Source organism: Prionailurus viverrinus, chromosome D4 (assembly GCF_022837055.1).
Source record: "Prionailurus viverrinus isolate Anna chromosome D4, UM_Priviv_1.0, whole genome shotgun sequence".
In the NCBI taxonomy this organism is placed as follows: Eukaryota; Metazoa; Chordata; class Mammalia; order Carnivora; family Felidae; genus Prionailurus; species Prionailurus viverrinus.
In genome coordinates, this window is record NC_062573.1 from 31,123,439 (window position 1) to 31,146,109 (window position 22,671).

Consider the following 22,671-nt stretch of genomic DNA (forward strand, 5'->3'; position numbering starts at 1 on the left):
GTTAGCTTCTACATGATCAAGCCAACCCCCTCTCTAGTATTCAAATTTGGCTAAACCTAAGTTGTCAGGCTGGAAACAGAACCTGGACTCTGGGGCCAGGGCTGACCCACAACATGCAGTGACTTGAGAACTTAATGAGAACTTAGTAAGGACAGCTGGGGCTCAGACATGTAGGGAGAAGCAGCAACTCAGGCCCTATCTCAGTGATGGGGAGAAGAATGAATCTTCTTCTGTGAGGCCTTGCTCAGACTTTCTCTGATCAAGAGCTGAGATGCAAATCTTCTTCTTAGCTCCAGCTTCTTACCCTCATTGTCAGTGTGGTTGAAAGGAGTCCTCACTGAGGGCTTCTGTGGAACTGCTCTTTCTTGGGCTGTGGGAGAGGCTGGCTCTTGTTCTTTATGCAATGGCACACTTTTTTTTTTCCAGGTCTACAGGTGAGTTGAGGTGGAAAGATGGAAAAGCACAAGGCTTCTCTTTCCTTTTTCCATCCAGACCTTGTCCTCACTGGAGATCAAGCTTCGGGTCTCTGTGGTAGCCAACTTGGATGAGGCATCTAATACAGAGGCCTGTGGTTCTTGCCATCATACTTGTTCTATTCAGGCCCCCTGGGCTCTAGGCCATGTGTTCCCATATGCAAAGCAGGGGCCAGGGTGGCTCATCTTGGTTTTTAACTGTTCTAAAGACTTTTGGACTTGAAAGATGTGGTGAGAGGTTCCTAGAATTCTGGGTTCCTGGGAAGGGCTGCCTTCCCCTCTTCTAATTAGGACTCCACAGACTAGTTACCTTCTCTGTCTCTAGAAATTAGAATTTAAATAAATAAAGGGCTGAAGTGCCAGTGGTGGTCTTCAATAATTTTGTCACCCCAACATACCTGAGGGACATAGCACACACCTACCAGAACAGTGGCTCACCACAGAAGGGATTTTCATTTGGGGAAGAGGGAACCTGTCAGCATCTCTAGGACAACACGTGAGTCTGATGTGCCCTATTATCAAGAATCACTTGGCCAGAGACTTGTCTATAGGAAATCAGAACCGGCCAATAGAAGGAGTAAACAGAGACCCCCCGCCCCCCAATCTATAACCAGGAGCTTCACAAAGGAATTTTGATCCTTTTTCAATGAAGAAGAACCAGGTCTCTGAAGGCATGGACAGCTAGGCATGGGTATATGTGTGTGTATGCACATATGTGTGCAGTGGCAGGTCCAGTCTGTGATGTGAGGGTAGGGGGGTGGGTCCAGGAGTGGATACTGCCACAACTCCCAGGGCTTTTCCTGGTGGCAATGCATTTACTGCCTCTGTTGTGAGGGGAAGAGTGATTTCAGTTCCATAAAGCTTAGTGGCAAATTGAGATGCTGGCAGTGCTCCATCCCCGTAAGTCTCAGGCAGAGGATGGTGGGGGGAAGGGGGAAAGGGCAAAAGGAAAGGAGGGAGAGAACATCACTGTCCCCCAGCTTCTCTGCTCCATGCTATCCTGGGGGTTTCAGATGAATTGCTGCACTGTTGGGGCGAGCGGCCAAGATGTAGACAACATTTTCCTGCAGGAAGGTAGGCCAATCCACAAATCTGGAGTGGGAGCAAAGAACAGGTTTGTGAGATTGGCTGTAGAGCCTGAAGGCTCGTGAGACCTGGTCCCAGTGACAGTACAGCTTGAGCTGAGCAAAACTCAGAGAAGCCCTGGCTTTTGGCTGACATAGGTATTACTGGCTGTGCTTCCAAGTTGACAGACCAGCCAACTGATCCTATATATCTGTGGTCAAATGTATATTCTTGGAGCCTGGTTTTTGGGATAGGCACTTGCTGTTTTGGGGTGGCAGTTAGTAATGCCCACTTATGTGTGTTAAAGGGTAGGGGTGCAGACAGCCCCTTAAGGAGGTTCTACTCACCTGGACTCCTGTTCTGTTGGCAGCAGAGCCTTGTCCTGACTCTTGCTGCTGCTGCTGGCTGGGCTACTATCTGCTATGGGACCCACATGGCTGATACTGTTGGACACAATGATATGTGGTTAGCAGTGGGAAAGTGAAAGGTCTGGCTCCTCCCAAACTCTGGTGAACCCATCCATGGCTCTGGACATGCATGTCCAGGCTTTTCTAATGTTTATTTAGTTTTGAAAGAGAGAGAGACAGAGAGAGACAGACAGACAGCATGAATGGGGGAGGGGCAGAGAGAGGGAGACCACAGAATCTGAAGCAGGCTCCAGGCTCTGAGCTGCCAGCACAGAGTCGGACGTGGGGCTTGAACTCACAAACAGTGAGATCATGACCTAAGCCCAAGTCGGATGCTTGAGCCCCCAGGCTTTTCTGATATGGGGCCACAGTTTGGAGGAGGGGATGCCCTATGCCTTGGCCCAACAGGAGTCACTGTCTAATGCACAGGAGGATCCTCTCCTATCCGTTGACAGAAGAAACAGAGAGGTACCTTTTATGCCAAGGGCCATTTGGCATGGAAAAAGGATAAGGGCATGTGAGTGGGGGCAGGGATTGGCAGGCAGCAAACCTGACACTGCAGGATGGAGCCTCTGCAAGGCGTTTGCAGAACCAAGAATGCTGGGCTCCGCGGCATTCTGCCTCACTGATAGTGTTCCCACTGCCCCGTGCCAGGAAGATGGCCCGGGCTCGCTCCCGCTCCTTGACTGTCAGAAGCCTTAACAGAGAGTTCTGGGGAAGAAGAGACAAGTTAAGATCTTGGAGCTGAAAATATTTTGTAAAATGTCAAGCCATAGAGAATCCTACCTCCATTACCACCTTGGCAGCCTCCCTTTGAAGCTGCCCAGAGGCTTTCTGGTAGCATTAACATTTACAGTTGGGTTCAATGCAAATCAATCTTCCTTGGGCAGTTTCCCCAGCTTAGGCACTGGACCACCTGTTACTGGGTAGAAGGTGAGCCCTTTCCTGGTACTGGTCCCTGCTAAGACAGTACCTAGTGCTCCCCCAACCTACCTGGCATGCTTCCCAGGTCTCTGTCACCCAGTATCCCATCGACATTAACCCCAGCTGGCCCTCACCTGGGGACGCAATTGCTGCAGAAGCAGGAGGGACTCATGGGACAAGAAGTCAGGCCACTCTATGTGTCCTCGATGTTCAGGGTCCAGGGCTGCAAACTGGCGGGCTGCCTGCTCTTCTTGCTCCTCGCTTAGAGCCCTGTCACTGTCCCCCCGCTTTGCTGCTTGGTGGCGGTAGCGCAGGAAGTCCTCCAGTGTCAGGGAGCAATCTGTGGGAGGCACCCCATGCTAGCCATGCCAACCCTTTCCTCAGCCTCTGGGGCATCTGCATTCACCCCTAGGCTACCCTCCAGAGCCCCTACATCCATAGCTTTTGTGGAGTCTTTTTCTCCCATAGCCAGGATAACTGAGGCTGTGGTGGGTGGGGGGGAATGGGTAGGTGTGTGGGTGCCCCTGCTGGCCAACAGGGACCTATTTACCCCTACCCTCCAAATTCCAGAATACTCCTTTTATGGTTCATCCTAGAAAGTATGGAGGAAAAATGTGCCAGCCCCTCTGCATCTGACAGCCCTGTGCAGCCTTACCAGGGATGACTTTACACTGCTGAAAGGTCTCTGTGAGGCTGTACATTTCCTCCTCAGTTAGCAGCAAGTTGAGGTTGTCCTGAAAAAAGAGAAGAGCTGAGTCAGTGGCCATATAGACCAGCAAGAAAGAAAAGCCATGGATCAAGAAGGATGGAAATGGTATTTCAATTTGAAGGCAATTCTGGGATCATCTAATCCCAGCCTCTAATCAGAATCAAGGAGACTGAGTTTCTAGAAAGGGGAAAGGACTTGCTCAGAGTTGACCAACTCTGTGGCAGAATCTTCCCCAGAAGCCTGGTATCCTGATTCTAGACCTGAGTCCCTTTTACGAATACAGGAGTTTAAAAATTATTCTGAGATACCCTAGGGATTCCTTGGAAGTGCCTTAGGAAGCTGCTTCAAGGGAAAAGGAGACAAGTGGGCAAGGTTGTGAATCCCCAACTCCATCAACCACAGCAGCTCCATCTTTATTCATTTTATGTACCTGGCTTCTGTGTTAGACTGTGCTCAAAGAGGATTTCAGTTAAAAAAGAAGTTTAATTCTAACTGATCCTAGTAGGCTGTATTACTTTAAATAATACATAACGGTTTTAAAAGAGATGACATAATGACAAAGTCCCTAAAACCAAATGAGTTTTTTTTGTGGTGCCACAGAAGCTTTAATTCTAAAACAGCACTGATATGTTATTTTCTTAACACTTATATACACTTTTATAGTCTTTAAATTATCAAAGATTGTCTCTAGTAGGTTATTTCTCTCCTAAAATACCAACAAAGAACAGGAACAGACATATCATGAGTATTCATTTGCAGATTTCATAAAGAACTCAAACAATTCTTTCAATAAATGTGGTGTAACACTGTGAGATGTTCAGTGGGGCAGGAGTGTAGGGTGTGTGTGTGTGTGTGTGTGTGTGTGTGTGTGTGTAAGGAAAATAAAGAGGAATGATAAAAGATAAGGGACAGGTAGGCCAAAGCCTGACTGTGAAGTGCCTCAAATGCCCTTTATTTAAGGGCCTCAAATTCCCTTTATTTCTGAGCCTTTATTCAAATGAGCCTTTATTTTGGGGCAAAGAGGAGTCACCAAATGTTTTTTTTAATGTTCATTTACTTTTTAGAGAGAAAGAGAGAGAGAACAAGCAGGGAAGGGGCAGAGATAGGGGGACAGAGGATCCAAAGTAGGCTCTGCACTGATAGCCGAGAGCCTGATGTGGGGCTTGAACTCACAAACCATGAGATAACGACTGATCTGAAGTTGGACACCTAACCGACTGAGCCACCCAGGGGCCCCACCAAATGGGTTTTAAGGGCAGAGTGCCATGGTCAACTCTTTGCTGTATGGAGAATGAATTAGAGGGGCAAAGTCTAGATGCATGGAGAAGTTAGTTGGCTGTCACTATAGTGCAGGTAAAAAAAGATGAGTGGCTAAACTAAGACTTGAGCATGGAGAAGAGAGGAGAGATTGGAGGTATTAGGAGACAGAATCACTTACTGGATGTGAAGGATGAAAGAGAGAAATGAGTTGGTTTTGGTACCTGGGGAGCGGTGGTGGTGGTATTACTATTGACAGAGGCAATAAATGGATGGAGAACAGGTTTTGGGGAAAAGGGGAGTTCGTTTTGGGGCATGCTGAATGTGAAGTACCTGTGAGGCAACAAGATGGATGTAAATCCAAGAGATAAGAAATTCAGGTCTGGACACACAGGTTTGGGAATCATTAGGTTTAGACAGTAGCTGTAGCCACTGAAGTGGATGAAGTAACCCAGGCAGAGAGTGTGTACAATGAGAAAAGATAAATGTAACAACAGAGCCCCAAGAAAGCATTTAGGACTACAGCAAGAAATTAACTAAAGTCATTCAGAATGGTCAGAGAAGATAGGAAGAGTATCAGTAGAGGATACGAGAAGCCAAGAAAAGAGAGTTGCACAATGTAGAAGGTTATATTAACAGTGGTTATACAAATATGATAGGACTTTACTGATTTTCTATTTTCTCTAGTTTCCATATTTTACATAATAACTCTCATAAATACTCAAATCCCTCCAAAAGAGAAGAGGCAATAAGGAAGTGCTACATACCCCAGAGAGGTCAAGTAAGAAGATACCTGAGAAAAAGTCACTAGACTTGACAATTAGGTCACTGGTGACTTAAGAAAGAAACAATTCAGCAGAATGATGGATGCAGAAGCTGAATTATAGGTGGGTGAGTAGCCACAAGGAGCTAATGGAGTCTTTTCAAGAAGCCTGGCTATGAAGGGAAGGAAATAAAGGGGAAGAGCTTGGAAGAAGCCTTTGTAAAAAGTCTGGAAAGTGTTAGTAATGATGGTAGGACCATGACAGAAAGCCAAGAAGGGGGCCATATATTCTGGGGTGGGGGTGGGGGTTAGGACAGAGACACCTTCAACCTGGTCCCACATCAGAATACTGCAGAGCAGAGTTGCTGGGAGTGAAAAGGCTGGTGTTTGGAGGGGTGGTGACTAGAGAAGATGGTGTGTAGAGCAGGGTCTACCATGACATACTTCAGCTGGGGAAAAGATGTGTAAGTGGCTGGAAATAACTGTCCTATACTTCAATTTTGCTTTCTTCTAGGCAGTGGGAAGAAGAGGGGGGATCTGCTGAGATGCTCCTTATTCTGAAATCCGTGAATAATGAAGACACCTGCAGGATAACAGATCAATAAAGCAAGAGTTAAACTCTATTCAGATGTGCTGAGAAATGGATATGAATCTGGCTTTTGTCTTTTTAAAAGTTAGAAGGCATTTATATAGAATTTGCAAAGTTCTGAATCAATAGACCGTTGTTATTTAATTTACATAATGATCATATTAGAGATAAAGAACAAATGCTCCTAAGAATTAGGTGGTAGACCAAATGACAATCTTAGGACTAAGAAGTAAGTGTTCCTATGTTAGAGCCTACACCTATTGGAGGCAAGCTGGTTAGGATTTCAGGTTGGATTTTCAGATGAGTACAATGAATGACAACCACAGACTTAGAGAGAAAGCACTGTTCCAAACAAAAGACTTTTTAGTAATTAAGCCTCATCCTACCCATTGATTCTTCTAGCTCAGTGGTTCTCAACTGGGGATAAGTTTTCTCCCCTAGGACACACTTGGGAGTATCTGGAAACATTTTTGGTTGTTACAACTGGGGTTGGGTGCCACTGACATCTAATGGGGGTAGAGGCCAGGGATGCTGCTAAATATCCTACAATGTATACACTCCCCACAACAAAAAATTATGTCCAAAAATGTCATAATGCTGAGGTAGAGAAAGCCTGTCCTCAAGAGAAAGCTTGAGGATCCATGTGTCTACTATTGGAAACCTCTTTAGGTCACTGCCTAGAAACCAGTGTTCCAAGACTGGGTCTCTAGTAAAAGTGCCAAGTTCCCTGCAGTGAGGCAGCCTACTGTCCCTGTAGTCCAGGCTCACACAGTAGTGGCAGCTCCAGCCGGTTTCTGTGTGGGCTGTCTCGGTCACCTCCGCTGCACTATCTCCTTGGATGTAGCCCATGCGGCGCAGGCAGCCATCATGGAAAACCCTGGTGCAGATCCTGCATGGGAAGAGGCTCTCAGCTGTCCAGACCTCACAGACATCACACATCTCATCATTGACAACCTGAGGAAAGGAATAAATAGGGAGTGTATTCATTCCAGTGTAGGCAGCAAGATCCTATGACCACCAAACACAGAGCTACCTACACGGGGCTGAGTATCCCTGGAGAAGCCCAGAGAAACAGCTCCAACTGAAGGCAGTGTTGAGGTGATGGAGCTTTCTCTTGGAGAGACAAGAATCAGTAAGCTTTTCCATATGCTCAGGCTTCTGTGATCATGTTTCTGAAGAGGGATGCTACTAGGATTTTTGGGGAAAAAAATCTGTTCTGAAAGACTGTCCCAAGCATTGCAGGACACTTAGCATCCCTGGTTTTCTTGGCATCAAAAACCAGTAGCAATTTCCACTCACTGTGACCTTCTTGAATGCCCACAAATTTCTAAATGCCTCCTACAGGGAATACTACTATCCTTGCTATCGTGTCATTCCTTATCACCACTGCCTCATGTCTCTCACAAAACCAATCCAGGATGTAACGTTTTTATTCTTGTAGAAGAAATTCTTTAAGATTGTTCTGGACTCAACTGCACCTTTCTGGAGTTCTTTTGTTTTTGAGTCTCATTTTAACTATACTCAGGCCGTCCTATCCTGCTCTCTGATCCTCAGAAAGTCTAAGACTTGAGGATTGTGCCTTAACTGGATACTCACATGTTCTCTGGGCTCCAAGCAGATATCAGGAGGCTTGTCATCATCCAGCTTCCGGGTAGGGCGGATGAACGCAGGGGGCGTGAAACGATTAGTCCTGTCAAACTCCTCAGGCTCCACTCCACGCCCATCTCGGAGCCTCTCCCAGGCTGCACGGTTGACACTGCTCTCTTCTTGGAGCACTGGAGTGCTTGCCTCTGCTTCTTTCTCCTCCTGTACCTCCTGGACAGAGCCCTCTACGGTGCCACGGCGGGACCCTGGAAGCTCACCGGTGCGTCGGATGGAAGGCCTGTCCCGTAGCCCATCCTTGAAGGCAGACACAGCCAAGCTCACCTTCTGCACCTGCTCCACTGTCTGCCGCTTGGACATCAACACCCCCATGGCTCTGTGGACCAAAAGCAGAGGGGCCCAGACTCAACCAATGGCCATGTTGGGCCAATCAGTTTCAACCATTCACCTAAATGGCAAGATTTTCTGGAGCTTAGTGGCATGGTGAGGTGGAGAGAACACTTGTTAAGGAGTCAAAAGACTCTGCTATTTTTAACTAGCTCTGTGAGTTTGTTTTTCTCATTTATAAAAATGGAAGCTATCTGCCCAGTGCACTTCACAGGGCTGTCATGAGGATAACATTAAAAAATGAGCTTAAAAAGTGCTTAGTAGACTGGGAAGTATTCTACAAATGTGAAATTGTATCTCTGTCTTTCTTGGTGTCCCAAAGCCAATTAGGTCTAGGGGTCCCACGCATTTGTTGAGAAAGTTAGAAACTTCAGAGCCCAAGTCTTTCCTCTGCCCCATGAGACGACCCAAGGCTTAAAGCAAGACTGCAGCAATACATTTCAGACTTCTGACAAGAAACACTCCTCCACTAAGTGCTGTGCACAGTGCATCCAGGGATAATCCACATAAAATGCTCATTTTTTCAGTCACAGTGAATGATCTCCTATTTTTAGGGGACTCCTAATTAGATAGGAAACTCTACCACCCGATCCGTATGGTTAAGGTCACAAACAATCCTTTGCCCCCTCTAATTGCCCCCTCTTCTTTGTGGGTGTGTTTCTCTTTTATAGACAACCTGACCATTACAAGTGCTAAGGTGCTGCTCACATTTTTAAAACTTCACTGTTTTTTTTAAATTTAATGTTTATTTATTTTTGAAAGAGAGACAGAGCACGAGTGGGGGAGGGGCAGAAAGAAAAGGAGACACAGAATCTGAAGCAGGGTCCAGGCTCCAAGCTGTTAGGACAGAGCCCAATGCGGGGCTTGAACCCACAAACCACGAGATCTAAGCCCATCAGACACTTAGAACCTATTTGAACCGATCGGTTTGAACCGATTGAGCCACCCAGGCACCCCACTAGTGTTATTTTTTTTAATGAACTGTTCAATAAAACCTTTACAGATTAAGAAGTAACATTATCCCTGCTCTTCCTTTGCAGTACCAGGGTACCGCACTGTTAAGTGAGGGCATGACATGGCACATTGCAAAGCTGGTTTGCTATTTCCTAGCCTGAAAGGTCTTAGTGGAATTCAGCTGGGGAATGCTTCTTCTAAGTAAAGTGAAAAAGAGAGTCCATTTTAGCCTTTTTCTCAATCCATTATAATCAAGGCTTATTGAACAGCACAATGTGCAAAGCACTAACTACTCATCATAAGACATAGAAGACAGGAGAACAGTCTCACCACTAAAGCTACTTAATATCAGAACTCAAAGAAGAGTGAGACAAAGTACTGGAAATGCCTAAAGGGAGGTTAAGACTACACTACTGGGAGTCAAAGTGGACCCTGAAGAACGGGTAGGAAGCTATTTTCAGTTTGTGTGGGTGAAGAGGTGGCAAAGGGTAGGAGGAAAGGTTAGGGCCAATTAGAAGGCTACTATAATAGTCCAGGCAAGATGTAGAGGATTTAAACTGAAATGATGACAGCAAGAATAATGCTGACGGAGTCTATTTGATACCCTGGAAACAAAATTAGAGAAATTGGTAACTGACTAGATAAAGGGTAAAGGGAGAGAGGGCAGTTTTACGTTCATTTATTTCCCAGCTTTATTGAGATATCATTGACATACAACACGATATAAATTTAAAGTGTACAACGTGATGATTTGATACTTATATATCGCAAAAATGTTTACAATAAGGCTAGTTAACACATCCTTTACCTCACATAATTACCATTTTGTCATTCTTATATTAAGAACATTATAGCTGTACTCTTGTAGCATATTTCAAATATACAAAATAGTATTAACTATGGTCACCTTGCTGTACCTGAGATCCCCAGAACTTACTTATTTTATAACTGAACGTTTGTACCCTTTGACCAGTGCTTCCCCATTTCCCCCTATTCTCAGCCTTTGGCAACCATAATTGTACTCTGTTTCTATGAGTTCAATATTTTTAAAGTTTTATTTATTTATTTTGGGGGGGGCAGAGAGGGAAGGAGAGGGGCAGAGAGAGAGAGAGAGAGAGAGGGAGAGAGAGAGAATCTCAAGCAGGCTCTGTACTGTTAGCATGGAGCCTGATGTGGGGTTTGAACTCATGAACCTCAATATCATGACTTAATCTGAAATCAAGAGTCGGATGCTTAGATGGCAAACAGACACATGAAAAGATGCTCAACATTGCTCATCATCAGGGAAATGCAAATCAAAACCACATTGGGATACCACCTCACACTGGTCAGAGTGGCTAAAATTAACAACTTGGGAAACAACAGATGTTGGCGAGGATGTAGAGAAAGGGGAACCCTCTTGACTGCTGGTGGGAATGCAAACTGGTGCAGCCACTCTGGAAAACAGTATAGAGGTTCCTCAAAAAATTAAAAATAGAATTACCCTAAGATCCAGCAATTGCAATACTAGGAATTTATCCAAAGGATATAGGAATGTTGATTCAAAGGGACACATGCACCTGAATGTTTATAGAGGCACTATCAACAATAGCCAAATTATGGAAAGAGCTCAAATATCCATCAACTGAATGGATAAAGAAGATGTGGTATACATATACAATGGAATACTACTTGGTGATGAAAAAGAATGAAATCTCTGCAACAACATGGATGGAACTAGAGGGTATTATCCTAAAGGAAATAAGTCTGTCAGAGAAAGACAGATATCATATGATTTCACTCATATGTGAAATTTGAGAAACACAATAGATGAACATAGGGGAATGGAAGGAAAAATAAGATACAAACAGAGAGGGAGGCAAACCATAAGAGATTCTTAAATATAGAGAACTGAGGGTTGATGGGGGTGGGCGGTTGGGGGGACAGGGAAAATGGGCGATGGGCTTGAGGAGGGCACTTGTTGGGATGAGCACTGGGTGTTGTATGTAAGTGATTAGTTATGGAAAACTACTGAAGTAGACCATACTGTATATTAGCTAAGTTGGCAAAAAAAAAAAAAAAAAAAAAGAGTTGGATGCTTAACCAACTGTACTCAGGTGCCCTGACTTCAAGGAATTCAGTGTTTTTAGATTCCCTGTATGTGAAATCATACAGTATTTTATTCAGCTTTTCTCTGACTGATTTACTGAGAGGGCAGGAGGGTTTGTTTGTTTTTCTGTTTTTGTTTTTTCCTGACAGGGCAGTTTGAAATCAACTAACTAGTGGAATTTAAGAAACAAAATAACTTGTTCTAGTTCTGGATCTGCTGTGATCCAGGACACCTTCCTTTACTGCCTTGGGCTTTAGCTCTCTGTTAATGATCATGTTTGGATTATGTAGTCTTAAACATTTATAATGTTCATGTTCTTTTATCATATTCTTTTACAAGTAACCCAAACAGGTATCTAGTATGGGTGGGCCTAGGAGTAGAGAGGAGAATGTGTGTATGTTAGTGCTTTTGCTGAGGCTATGGATCCAGAGTATTCTTGAAGAGGCTGGGTCTATGGTCTCCAGACACTGCTCACATGCCTCAAGAGCACCAGCTGTGCTATGGATAGGTAGGAAGCAAGTCTCCCACTTAGAGCAAGAGGTACAGACACACCACACCAAGAGGGAGAATGTAAAACTGACACACAACCCTTTACTGTAGACCTTCTTCACGATCAATTATTTCCAAGGCTACAGGGTTTTCCTCAGAAAACTTTCATGGTATGTTTTTCAAAAGTTTTGACTGTGACCCATAGTAAGAAATATAGTTTATGATGTGACTCTGTAGACATATGGTTATAAACATGTATTCATAAATCTAGAACTGAACCCGTAGTTTTGTGAAACAATCCTACTTATACTACATGTGATGCCCCCTGATATTTTCTATCCTTTCTATCCTATTTCATTGAAACAATCCTGATAGTGACTCTCCCAAATGATTTCATGACTTCGCAATGAGTCTGGACCTGCGATTTGAAAAATACAGCCTTTGAATAATTTTACATTTTTGATTAAAGAACCACATTTTTGTCTTTTGATTTAAAGATGGTTACTTCTAAAAGACAAGGACAACATTGTGGAGTAGTAAGCTTTCCCCGTGACTGCTGTGGTACAAGAACAGAATTCTCAAGCTTGTTATAAGAGTCTGTGGTTCTAGGGGGTGCCTGGCTGGCTCAGTTGGTGGAGCATGCAACTCTTGATCTCGGGGTTGTTTGAGCCCCACATTGGGTGTGGATCCTATTTAAAAAAAGTCTGTGGTTCTAAAACTGATGGTTTCAGAGGGAAGGTGGATGAGGAAATGGGCAAAATAGGTGATGGGGATTAAAGAGTGCACATGTCATGATGGGCACTGGGTGATGCATGAAATTGTTAAATCACTATATTGTTCACCTGAAACTAATATAATACTATGTTAAGTATACTAGAATTAAAATAAAATGATATAAAAGAGTCTGTGGTTCTAACAGAGATGGACAGCTACTAACATATCTTTGACTGAAGAAGACCCTACTGAGAGGCTGATCCTCTTTGACTTGTGCATAAAGGTAAAAGAATATTTACCGGCTAATTTTTTACAATTATAAAAAGGTGGAAATAATGTCAATAGGAGGATTATTAAAAAACCTGTGATATATTCATGCCATAAATAAAGAGAAAAAACTGATTTAATCCAATAGGAACACAAAGATCAGAGCAATGATTCTCACTGGCTGGATCCTGGGGGCAGGTGGGGGATATATATTTGAACTCCAAGAGGAGAGAAGATAGAAGAAGTGAATAAATTATAATACATATTTATATCTGTAAAGAAAATATTAAAGTCATCACTTTTTTTTTTTGTAAAATAGACTACAAAACAGCAGAGCTTGACAGTGTCCTCTTGGTTCTTCGGGAGATACAAAAAGTACTATTGGGAGTAGCCTCCTTCCAGAAGTTGTATTATAAATTTTAGGGATTAGTTACAAGACATTTAAGTTTCTTAGCAAGAAAGTATAGGTTGAAACAAAGTTGAGAAATGCTTATTTGGAGACCTAAAATAACTATACGAAAGTCATTTTTTTAAGAATGATTCATTGGAGGAAAATCAATGGTATGTATTTGGTTCCCACTGGCTTTTTCAGATAATGCAGTAAGAGTTCTCAACAAAGGCCAGCCAATGAAGAGGGTTGCTCTATAAGTGAATTGACTCATTAATAGTGTATCAGCAAATTAACCACAGGCATCTCCCAACACGTTGTAGTCCTGCTACAACCCATTATTCTCTGTAAGGATAACAAGAATCACTATTAAGCTATCTCAACTGTTAATGATGTCACTGCAGTGGTTTGGGGAGTTTATCTTTAAAGGAACTTCAATGAAGACTGAAGATGACATCCACCAGCAAAACAAACATAAAAACAAATTAAAAACCACTTTCCATCCCTGACCACAGGATCCTGGAGTACTTCTATTGCTTTTACCTGAGATGGTTCAGTTTTCTAGGCCACTTTATGTCCCTAAGGACGGAAAATGTAGAGCAGAACCATTAAAAAGAAACCGCCAAAATCCAAACAAGGCCCAAAGTCATTTTGAATAAACATGACTTTGATTTTAAGAGTAAACTGTGAGGACACAATAGAAGTAGGCTTCAAAGAGTGAGGTTTAAACCCTTAATGCTTAACAGAGAGGACCAAACCTGTATACAAAAGACACCTTGATTAAAAGCAAGTGTGTTGAAATATCCATGATGTGCAACTGGGTGTTTGAGAAATTAACAAAATCAGCTCTAATTTCTAGAGAAACAAGTGGTAGTGATTAGTGATGGGTAAAAACAAATGCCTGCTGAGAAAAACCTGGCCCTTCCTGTGCTGGAAGAAGTCGTAGGAAGAAGAGTGAGTTAAAAGGAAATCAAGTTGTAAAGATTCCGCAAATGGTAACTAATGATTACTTCTTTGGCTGATGGGTGGAATTGGGTTTTCCACCTCCTTAACAAAGATGAAAGAAAAATAAAAAGACATTGTCTCAAGAATGATGTTACTGCCAGAGAATTTGTGGTATCTAAGGAAGGCTTGGAAAATAACCTCAGAGGGCAGGAGCAGGGGGGTGGTGAATAACAGGGACCAGAAGGTAGAATAGAGCTGTTTGGCTATATGATCTGGAGGAAATGAAAACAGATGACAAAACCAAAATCCTTCTTTGGGTAAGAGAAGTTGGTCTAGATGTATTTGTCAGGCAGTAAGACATATGTGAGGAGCTTGGTGTGTGTACAAGACACACCCATTCACTGCAGAGCACATGCTTAGAACACAGTGATAATATTTATAAGGGCAAAGTAGTGGGAGTAAGAGGAGGAAGGGTTGCTTCATAGAAGGAGCTGGTGGAGAAGTAAGGAAGGGGAAGGCAGCTAGGGAACCTCTTCCCAAGCTCTCTATAAAGATTTGTACCTATGAGAAGACTGGGAAATAGCCCTCCTAATAGGCAGGAGTCTCCTCATTTGGCATGCTAAATGTAAGGTACATTTACGGTACTTGCTTTCATCGGATTCTTTTTTTATTTTTATGAAAAATTTTTTAATGTTTATTATTTTTGAGAGAGGGAAAGAGAGAGAGCACGCACGCAGGGGAGGGGCAGAGAGAGAGGGAGACACAGAATTGGAAGCAGGCTCCAGGATCTGAGCTGTCAGCACAAAGCCCCGATGCAGGGCTCGAACTCACAGACCATGAGATCATGACCTGAGCTGAAGTCGGCTGCTTAACCCACTGAGCCACCCAGGGGCCCCTGATTCTTTTTTTTAAATTAATTTTGTATCCTGTGACTGTACTGAATTCATTTATCAGTTATTGTAGTTTTTTGGTGGATTCTTCAGGGTTTTCTATATATAATATCATGTCATGTGCAAATAGTGAAAGTTTTACTTCTTTACCAATCTGGATGCTTTTTATTTCTTTCATCTGATTCTTGATATAGGGCTGGCAACTGTTTGAAAAAGGCTCAAAAGCATCTAAAAGTGATTGCTTAGAGGTTACGAGGGCTTTCCTAGGTTGCAACAAGGCAAAGAAAACCTCTGAGTGGAGGGACAAAGGAAAATAACCAGAAAGTGGGTTGAACAGGTGGAAAAAGGAATTTCAGGTTTCCAGTGACATCAAAAGAGAAAAAAAATTATATGGTTCCCATGGTCTTCCACAGAGCATGGGTTCTATAAATCTTTGTTAAATAAATGTTGCAGAGATGACTGAACAACATAAGAAGTTTATTTGAGATCATGGTGTCAGTACCCTTTCTCTTCCTCAACATTGTCCAGAGAGACAACTAAATCTTCAGAACTCAGTTCTAAAAACTACAGACTCATCCGCTCATCTCATCATATCTACTCTGCTTCTCCAGAGGTGGACCCTGAATGGTGGTGGTTCAGGGCTAGCAGGGATGAGAACAAGTAACCATATAGTAGTTATGGGTAATTTCTCTGACCACAGGGGAGAGCTATAGAATTCTGGAATTTAGCCAGTTTGTATAACCACAGTAAGAAAAGAGAGAATATTATCAAGATCAATGGTCTCCTGCATTTATGGTGTGTCCTGTGGCACTATGGCCTGGCCCACAGGGCTGTTGCCGTAAGGGCACAAGTAGGAAGCTTGAAAATCTATATCTTCCCCACTGGAAGATATTTGGGCTGGAGAAATTTAGCATGTGCAGCATCTGCACATGAGAGTGAAAAATTTCAAGGTGGTTGACAGTTGGTTCCAGGAAGCATGTGCCTAAAAGATTGAGAGCCTCAGGGAAAGTCACATACTTAACGTAGAAGGTAATTAGCCACAAGGGTATGGAAAATCAGCAGAACCAGAGTCTAAAAAATGCAAAATGCATAGCACAGACTCTAAGCTCACTGTGGACATCAACATCAATCTCAAGACTTTAAACAAAAGCCATCAAAGAGTTTTGCTTTAGGAATGCAGTGTCTCATGACAGTGCTCTGGGAGCCTGTTCATAATCAACCATTCCTGTTGACTAGTGGTAATTTACAGATTACTTTTAGTTTTCATATCTGCGGACTCTGAAAGGGTCTACCTGGTACCTCCCTCTCTTCTTTCATTCTATTTATCCAGCACAGCAGCACTGGCTTCAGTCAGTCCAGAGAGACATAGTCAGCCTCAACTGCACAGGGCTCCTTTGGGGTTTCCGAGCAGCAGAAGGGCTAAAGAGTGAATAAAAACTGTCTTCCTGAACTCTGCTCAAGAGAGTGATACATGAAGGAGGTCCTGTTTTTAATATTTACTAAAAGCCATCAAAGCTCTAATATACATGAGAACACAATTATGGCATGATCCTTAGCCTCTGGGGGCTTGGGATGAGTCTTCATGAAAAGCTACAGTGCTGGCTTCCCACAGAAGCAGAGCAACAGTTAAGAAATAGCACATCATTAGTGACTGGCTGGTGTGACTGCACTTAGCAAGCAGAGCTTTTCAGCAAGATGGAGAGGCACTCCTGTTCTCTGCTGTAGGCCCCTGAAGCACAGATTCAACCCCATTTAATAAACTTATTACACCTTAATTATATTTACTTGTTTATCGATTCTACAAATATTTGCTGAGTGCAGCCTAGTATGTATCAGGCACAAATCAGGCACTTAATAACTGTTGGTAGAATGAACAAATGGAATCTCACTCAGCCTGTGAGAATGCAGTGTATATGTGTGTGTAGGGGGCATGAGTGTAGGATTTTAAAAAAAGGTGTTGCTTGAGCTAAATTTTGAAATATGAGTGGGAGTTACCCGAGTGGCTAAGGAAAAAAAAAAAAAAGAATTCCAGGAAGAGGTAAAAGCACATGCCAAGGCATGGATTGCTATATGGGGACTCCATCATAGCTCAGGAGGTATGAAGCCAGCTGGTTGCTGGATAGAAATAGGCAAGCAAAACTGCCTTCACATATGAATCAGCCCCACAAAACTTGTTTGAGACAGTATGCTTAAAATATTTGTTTAGAAGGGAATATGTATTTGGATTTCAAGAGGCAAAAAACCCAGATAATTTAATTTTCTGAGGTCAGGTGGTAGGATAGCCCTGATAAGTTACAAAACTGACCAGTGAGCATGTTGCTTGGCTTTTGGACCCATCAGGAAACTCTTCTCCATAGCCTAAGAGCTGGTAGGTGGTGACTGTAGTGAATCACTGGCGCTTTCCCTCTGGGAGACCCATAAATTTGATTAGGAGACTCCAAAAAGGAAAAAAAAACAAACAGGAAAAAGAGAAAGTGAGCCAGGCACCCCACACACTGTTGCTTTAGTAAGAAGACCCCAGGAAGATGAATCATTCCTCAAAAACAAATAGAATCATGTATGTAAAAGGGCTCTAACTGTAACAAGTTATCCAAATATAAGGTATTGTCATTATCATAAGAAGCTAAGAGTGTGGGAAGTTCACTCAAAGCGTATGGGCAAAAGTAATTTGGGGAGGGTAATGTCAGGGGGGTTAACAGTGTAGCTGCCAGAGGAGGCACATAACCTATAGGTACTCTGTAAAGCTATAATTTCCCCTTACTTTTCTTACTCTATAGTAAATGATTAGAGACATGCAGACTGATTCTATGTAACTCCTCAAGGGCAAGCAACTATCATACATATCTAGCATAGTGCCTGGCAAGTAGGTTGCACTTAGTAAATATATATGAATCTCTGAGGGAATTGGAGAGGGATGTTATAATGGAAAAAGTAATCATGTCTCCATCGATAAACTGACGGTCTTGGTTTCTTGGTCCAAAGCTGGTAAGCAATTCCTGTCAGAACTTGGTCATTAAGACTCAGGGTGGAATGGATAATGATATTCCCATCAGGAATGAATAAATCAATCTGGGAAATGAAGACAACAGAAACCAAGAGCATTGTTGGAGAAAAGCAGGTGGGACTAGAAGATAAAGATTCTGTAACTAAAGACAAATGAAATTATTTGCATAAATATGATCCACTTAGGAACAGGTGTACTGGAAAAAATGGAGTATGGGAAATGGGCTGAGGAAAGTCCCATTCATGTTTGAGGAAAAGGAAGCACTGTCAAAAATATGGCAAATGTAGGAAGAAGAAAACTAAGAACATGATCAGAGAAGATGTGGAAGACTAAAGGCTAAGAATGTGATCAGAGAAGATGTGGAAGATTAAAGTCCATAAGTAAAACCCAGGTATATCAGTACATGCACGTGAAGTTCTCTCCCATTTTATTTCCCTTTGGAGAGAGCTTTTTTTTTTTTTTTTAAATGAGTAGATTAAGGCCACCAGGTGACATCCTTCACATCCATTCTGGAATGATTTTACTTATGTTGTGTTTAGCGGAGAGTTAGTACTCTTACGATTTTTGTAATCTTTATGTTTACCCAATGCTGGACATCAGGGAGATGATATTCAAAGTGCAATATTTGGGGAGCACCTGAAGCCACCTAGCAATTTTTCCAGGGACATGAGAGGGTGTGATACCAAGAAGAATGTAAGGAAAAAAACCCCAATGACATATTCTGAATTGGAGCAAAGGTCATATTTCCAGATTTGCAGGCTTGCTCCTTCCTCTTCTTCTTCTTCTTCTTTTTTTTTTAAGTTTATTTATTTTGAAAGAGAAAGCGGGGAGGGCAGAGAGAGGAAATAGAATCCCAAGCACCATCAGTGCAGAGCCCAATGAGGGCCTTGAACTCATGAACAATGAGATCATGACCTGGGCCGAAATCAAGAGTCAGATGCTTAACTGAATGAGCCACCCAGGCACCCCTCCTTCTGATTTTCTTTAAAAAAAAAAAGGGGGCATCTGGGTGGGTCAGTCAGTTGAGTGTCTGACTTCACCTCAGGTCCTGATCTCACAGTTTATGAGTTCAAGCCCCACATCGGGCTCACTGCTGTCAGCTCTGAGCTGGCTTTGGATCCTCTGTCCCCCTCTCTCTGCCCCTCCCCAGCTTGCACTCTCCCCAAAATAAATAAATATTAAACACACACACACACACACACACACACACACACACACACACACATAACCCTATTTATTTTGGTGTGTTAAACTGATGAGAGGGGTGTAAACTGAAAGGGGGATTTTAAACACTTTGTAATGGAGAAGTGATGAACTAATGTAAACCTTTGTCAGAATTTACTCCATTGAGGGAGCTGTGCCTGAGGTGCCACACCCATGCATCAGGCAACCACTGAGTTTAAAAAGAAAAGCTAACAATTGGCAAATCAGCTTGTTTTGTTTTCTCACAAGCCTGATCTTTCCTAAGTAACCCCAGGAGCCAAAGACAGCCACTTCTATTAAGGGAGGATGTCACTAGGTTTGGCTATGTGGAAGAAGGATAATAGGGGAACAGGAAAACTCTTTCAGAATGGTTCTCTGATGAATACATTGCTTACTTCCCTCACCACCCCATTTTTGGACAAGAAACCAGACTCTATCCTTGGTCCCAAATTTGCACCCTTAGGATTCAGGTGGAATGAAAGCACTAACACAGCCAAAGGGGTGAGATGAGGATGCATCACTGTGTTAGGTGCAGACCCTTTGTCCCCCCAGAAAATGGACTCCCAATAAACCTTCCTTGGCTCTGCACCTTTTCTGCCCTCCTCATCATCATGCAGAAGCACTTTGGGGAAAAAGTGTCCTGCATGTTATCTGTGGACCAAAGTCTGTTGGTGCATGTAGTCAGAGGGCCACAAAGCTACTATGAATCATGTTTCCTAAAAGTGACCCTGTCTCTCCCACCTCTCCCCCAAGGATTCTGCAAGCTGGGAGGGTAGTCTTAGAACACCATCCTCTGAAGCATTCCTCTTGTTCCCCAGCCAAATCCTATCAAAGACCACACCCAGAGGCTTCTTCCCAGCCTCAATTAAGTCCAGAGACAACCAGAGGCCTCCTTACAGTGGGGTTGCCAGTGAAGGAAGCCACACCCTGAAATCTGGGGAAATCAGTTCCTGCAGCAGTCTCATCCCCAATTAAACACTCCTCATTCACTTATTTAGGCATCACATTTACTGACCATGTCCTATTGCATATATATTGCATATACTATTGCATTTTTTTTTTTTACTATTGCATATACCATATACTATGCCTGGTATCTTAATGCAACTTAACAAATATACATTCTTGCTTCTGCCTCTCCTTGACACTTTTTCCCAAATAAAATTTGAAAACCGATCTCAGGATTCCAAGCTTTGTGACCTTGGGCAAATTGCTAAACCTCTCTGAGTCTAAAGGCCTAACGTTGAAAAGGGGATAATTGCATAATGCTGTTGTAAGGATTATATGAGATGTTAAACACCTCTGGCATTGTACTTGGTATATGGGTGCTCAATAATCCTACATATCTTTTCTTCCTTCCTTCAAAGGACTTTCTCTTCCAGGACCTGCCAGCATCAATTATTCCACCTATCTTACTGCTTGCTTATGGATAGTCAAGCCCAGGGCCCCAAGTCTCCTATCTTAGCTTCAGAGGGCTCACTTGTCCTCCCTTCCCTTATGTCCTTTGCTCTAATAGAAGTTCCTGCCTCCACAAATATCCAGCTTCGAGACAACCTGGGCTACCACGGAAAATACATTTTCTAATGGGGTCGGGGAAGGAATGGACAAAGGCAGCAGCCCCACAGGGCCCCAGCCTCTCGATCACCTTGGAGGGGCACAATTTAGGGCACACTGAGCCCTAAAAAGGTCAAGGCTAAAGTCCTTTGGGCATATGGGAAGTTACTCCTGGCCTAGATCCCGCAGCAGGGTCCTCTCCTTCCAGTCAGAGGTTCATTCCAGGCAGTTCCAGGGCACAGTCTAAGGTATTCCTTTATACAGCGGTCCTCTGTGGGGTCCATCCCCACCGCGCAGGCTCCTGAGGCTCCCCTGTGTTCTCAAACGGTCTTCCACTGAGACACCACCAGAGACCACCCTTGCCCTCCGGTAGTTACACAGAAGGTCTCTGTGGGTAGACAGTGCCTCCACGCTGTGCCTCCCCATGGCAGCAAATGCAGAGACAGCCCTGGGAGTCTCCGTTCACACAGGGGTCCTCCATGGGGGCGGCTCCCTGCACGCCTCCGGAACTTTCCCAAGGGGCAGAGGCAGGGACACTCGGGGGGTTATCTACTTACACAGGGACTCCCTTAGGGGCGGCTCCCGCACAACACCTCAGAGTCCCCGGAGGGTTGTCCGCGGCCCGCAGACCCGTCCCGTAGGGTGCCTGCCGTGTCCCCGCCGCCCCCGCCCCCGCTTACCGGGACCGTCAGGGTGCGGGACGCGGGTCCGGGTCCGGCGGACTCTACACCGCGGACCCCGCGCCGCCCATGGCCACTCGGGAGCCGGCGTGCTGGGGCCGAGCGCCGGGAGCAGGCGGCGCAGGCGGAGCAGCAGGCTGAGGCGGCGGCGGCGGCGGCGGCGCGCGCGCTCCCCAAGCACGCACACCCACCCTCCCTGTCTCCCGCCCCGTGCGGCTGCGGCGCGTGCGCCCGCGCCAGAAGACCTCCGCGGGCCGGTGGGCGCGCGTCGCGCTCCGCCCTCCCGCGCCTCGAGGCACGGCCCTCGCAGCTTAGCTTGGCGACCTCGCGCAGGAATGAGGCGCTGAGGGACCGCAGGAAGGCGGCGCCCGGCTCCGACGACCTGTGGGTCCGGGTGCCAGTGGGCGCCCCCGACCAGCTCCCCGCTCTGCGGCGCCGGGTCTTCGGCAGCCGGGCAGCCGACGGCAAGGTCAGTGCCGGCCCGAGGAGGCGTCTCGGAAGGGGGCTCCGCGGCGGCTCGTGGCTCCTGCCCGCCCGCCGAGGCGAAGCGTCCTGCAGCCCGCACCTGCCTGGGGAGGTGAGAATGACTCATCCAAGCGGCCTCGGCCGGGGGGCCCTCTCCTCTCTCGCCAAGCCCAGCTGCCCAGTCAGGCCTCCGGGGGGACGACCCGCGCGTTAGGGCACTCACCTTCGCAGTACCCCACTGCGGAGTGTCTGAATGAGGCTTCACAAAGCGCCCTGCTGCCCCCACTCTTCCTGCGTGCTGCTTTCAGAGGTTATTGGTCTTCCATCTCCAGCAGCAGGCAGTACTGTAATGTAACCCACTTTTTGCTGCAGAAGCCTCATCCCTCAGACTATCAGAATAGCCAGCTTGTCAGGAGGCCAGAAGTCCTGAGAGCTATAACACGCATTACACCAAACAAACTGTATACTCTGAAGAGGGCAAGAAAAAGATCAAGTCATAAAGCACTTAGCAACAAATTATAAAGAAATAATTGAAGTTATGCAAATGATATGCCAAAAACCCTCTGTAATTTCATTTACATTTTTAAAAATATACTTTATTGTCAAATTGGCTTCCATACAACACCCAGTGCTCATCCCAACATCATTTTTAACATACCTTCATTTTCTTGTGCATTCAAATACTATCTCAAATACAATTCACATTTTCTGAGCATCTAGTATTTGTCCTACACTGTACTAGGTGCTATAGGGGATTTAAAAAAAAGGGGGGGGGACTCGTTTTGTCCTTAAGATCATGGCACTTACCAAAAGGGAATATAAGGTCGATACAGTACAATATATTGCTGTCACT

General features: G+C 44.5%; 2 protein-coding genes across 3 annotated transcripts in view; one reads left to right on the forward strand and one right to left on the reverse strand.

Moving 5' to 3' along the window:
• Window positions 1-295: 295 nt before the first annotated feature.
• On the reverse strand, window positions 296-21,494 carry PHF24 (PHD finger protein 24). 2 transcript variants are annotated; one of them, XM_047831225.1, is made up of 8 exons: window positions 21,354-21,494; window positions 7,784-8,165; window positions 6,956-7,141; window positions 3,525-3,603; window positions 3,004-3,209; window positions 2,496-2,656; window positions 1,886-1,981; window positions 296-1,565 (listed from the first exon to the last, which is right to left on the reverse strand). In XM_047831225.1, the coding sequence occupies exons 2-8, from the start codon at window positions 8,159-8,161 to the stop codon at window positions 1,469-1,471; spliced, it is 1,203 nt and encodes a 400-aa protein (XP_047687181.1). In that variant the 5' UTR covers window positions 8,162-8,165; window positions 21,354-21,494; the 3' UTR covers window positions 296-1,468. The 2 variants fall into 2 exon arrangements, with proteins under 2 accessions (XP_047687181.1, XP_047687182.1); XM_047831226.1 differs by lacking the exon at window positions 21,354-21,494 and having other exon boundaries at window positions 6,956-7,076; window positions 7,784-7,911.
• SPATA31F3 (SPATA31 subfamily F member 3) overlaps window positions 17,989-22,671 on the forward strand; it is a 95,741-nt gene continuing 91,058 nt past the window's right edge. Inside the window, exons 1-3 of the mRNA XM_047829014.1 lie at window positions 17,989-18,054; window positions 18,517-18,609; window positions 21,247-21,930. Coding sequence (XP_047684970.1) covers window positions 17,989-18,054; window positions 18,517-18,609; window positions 21,247-21,930 — 843 coding nt within the window. The remainder of the gene's footprint in view (window positions 18,055-18,516; window positions 18,610-21,246; window positions 21,931-22,671) is intronic.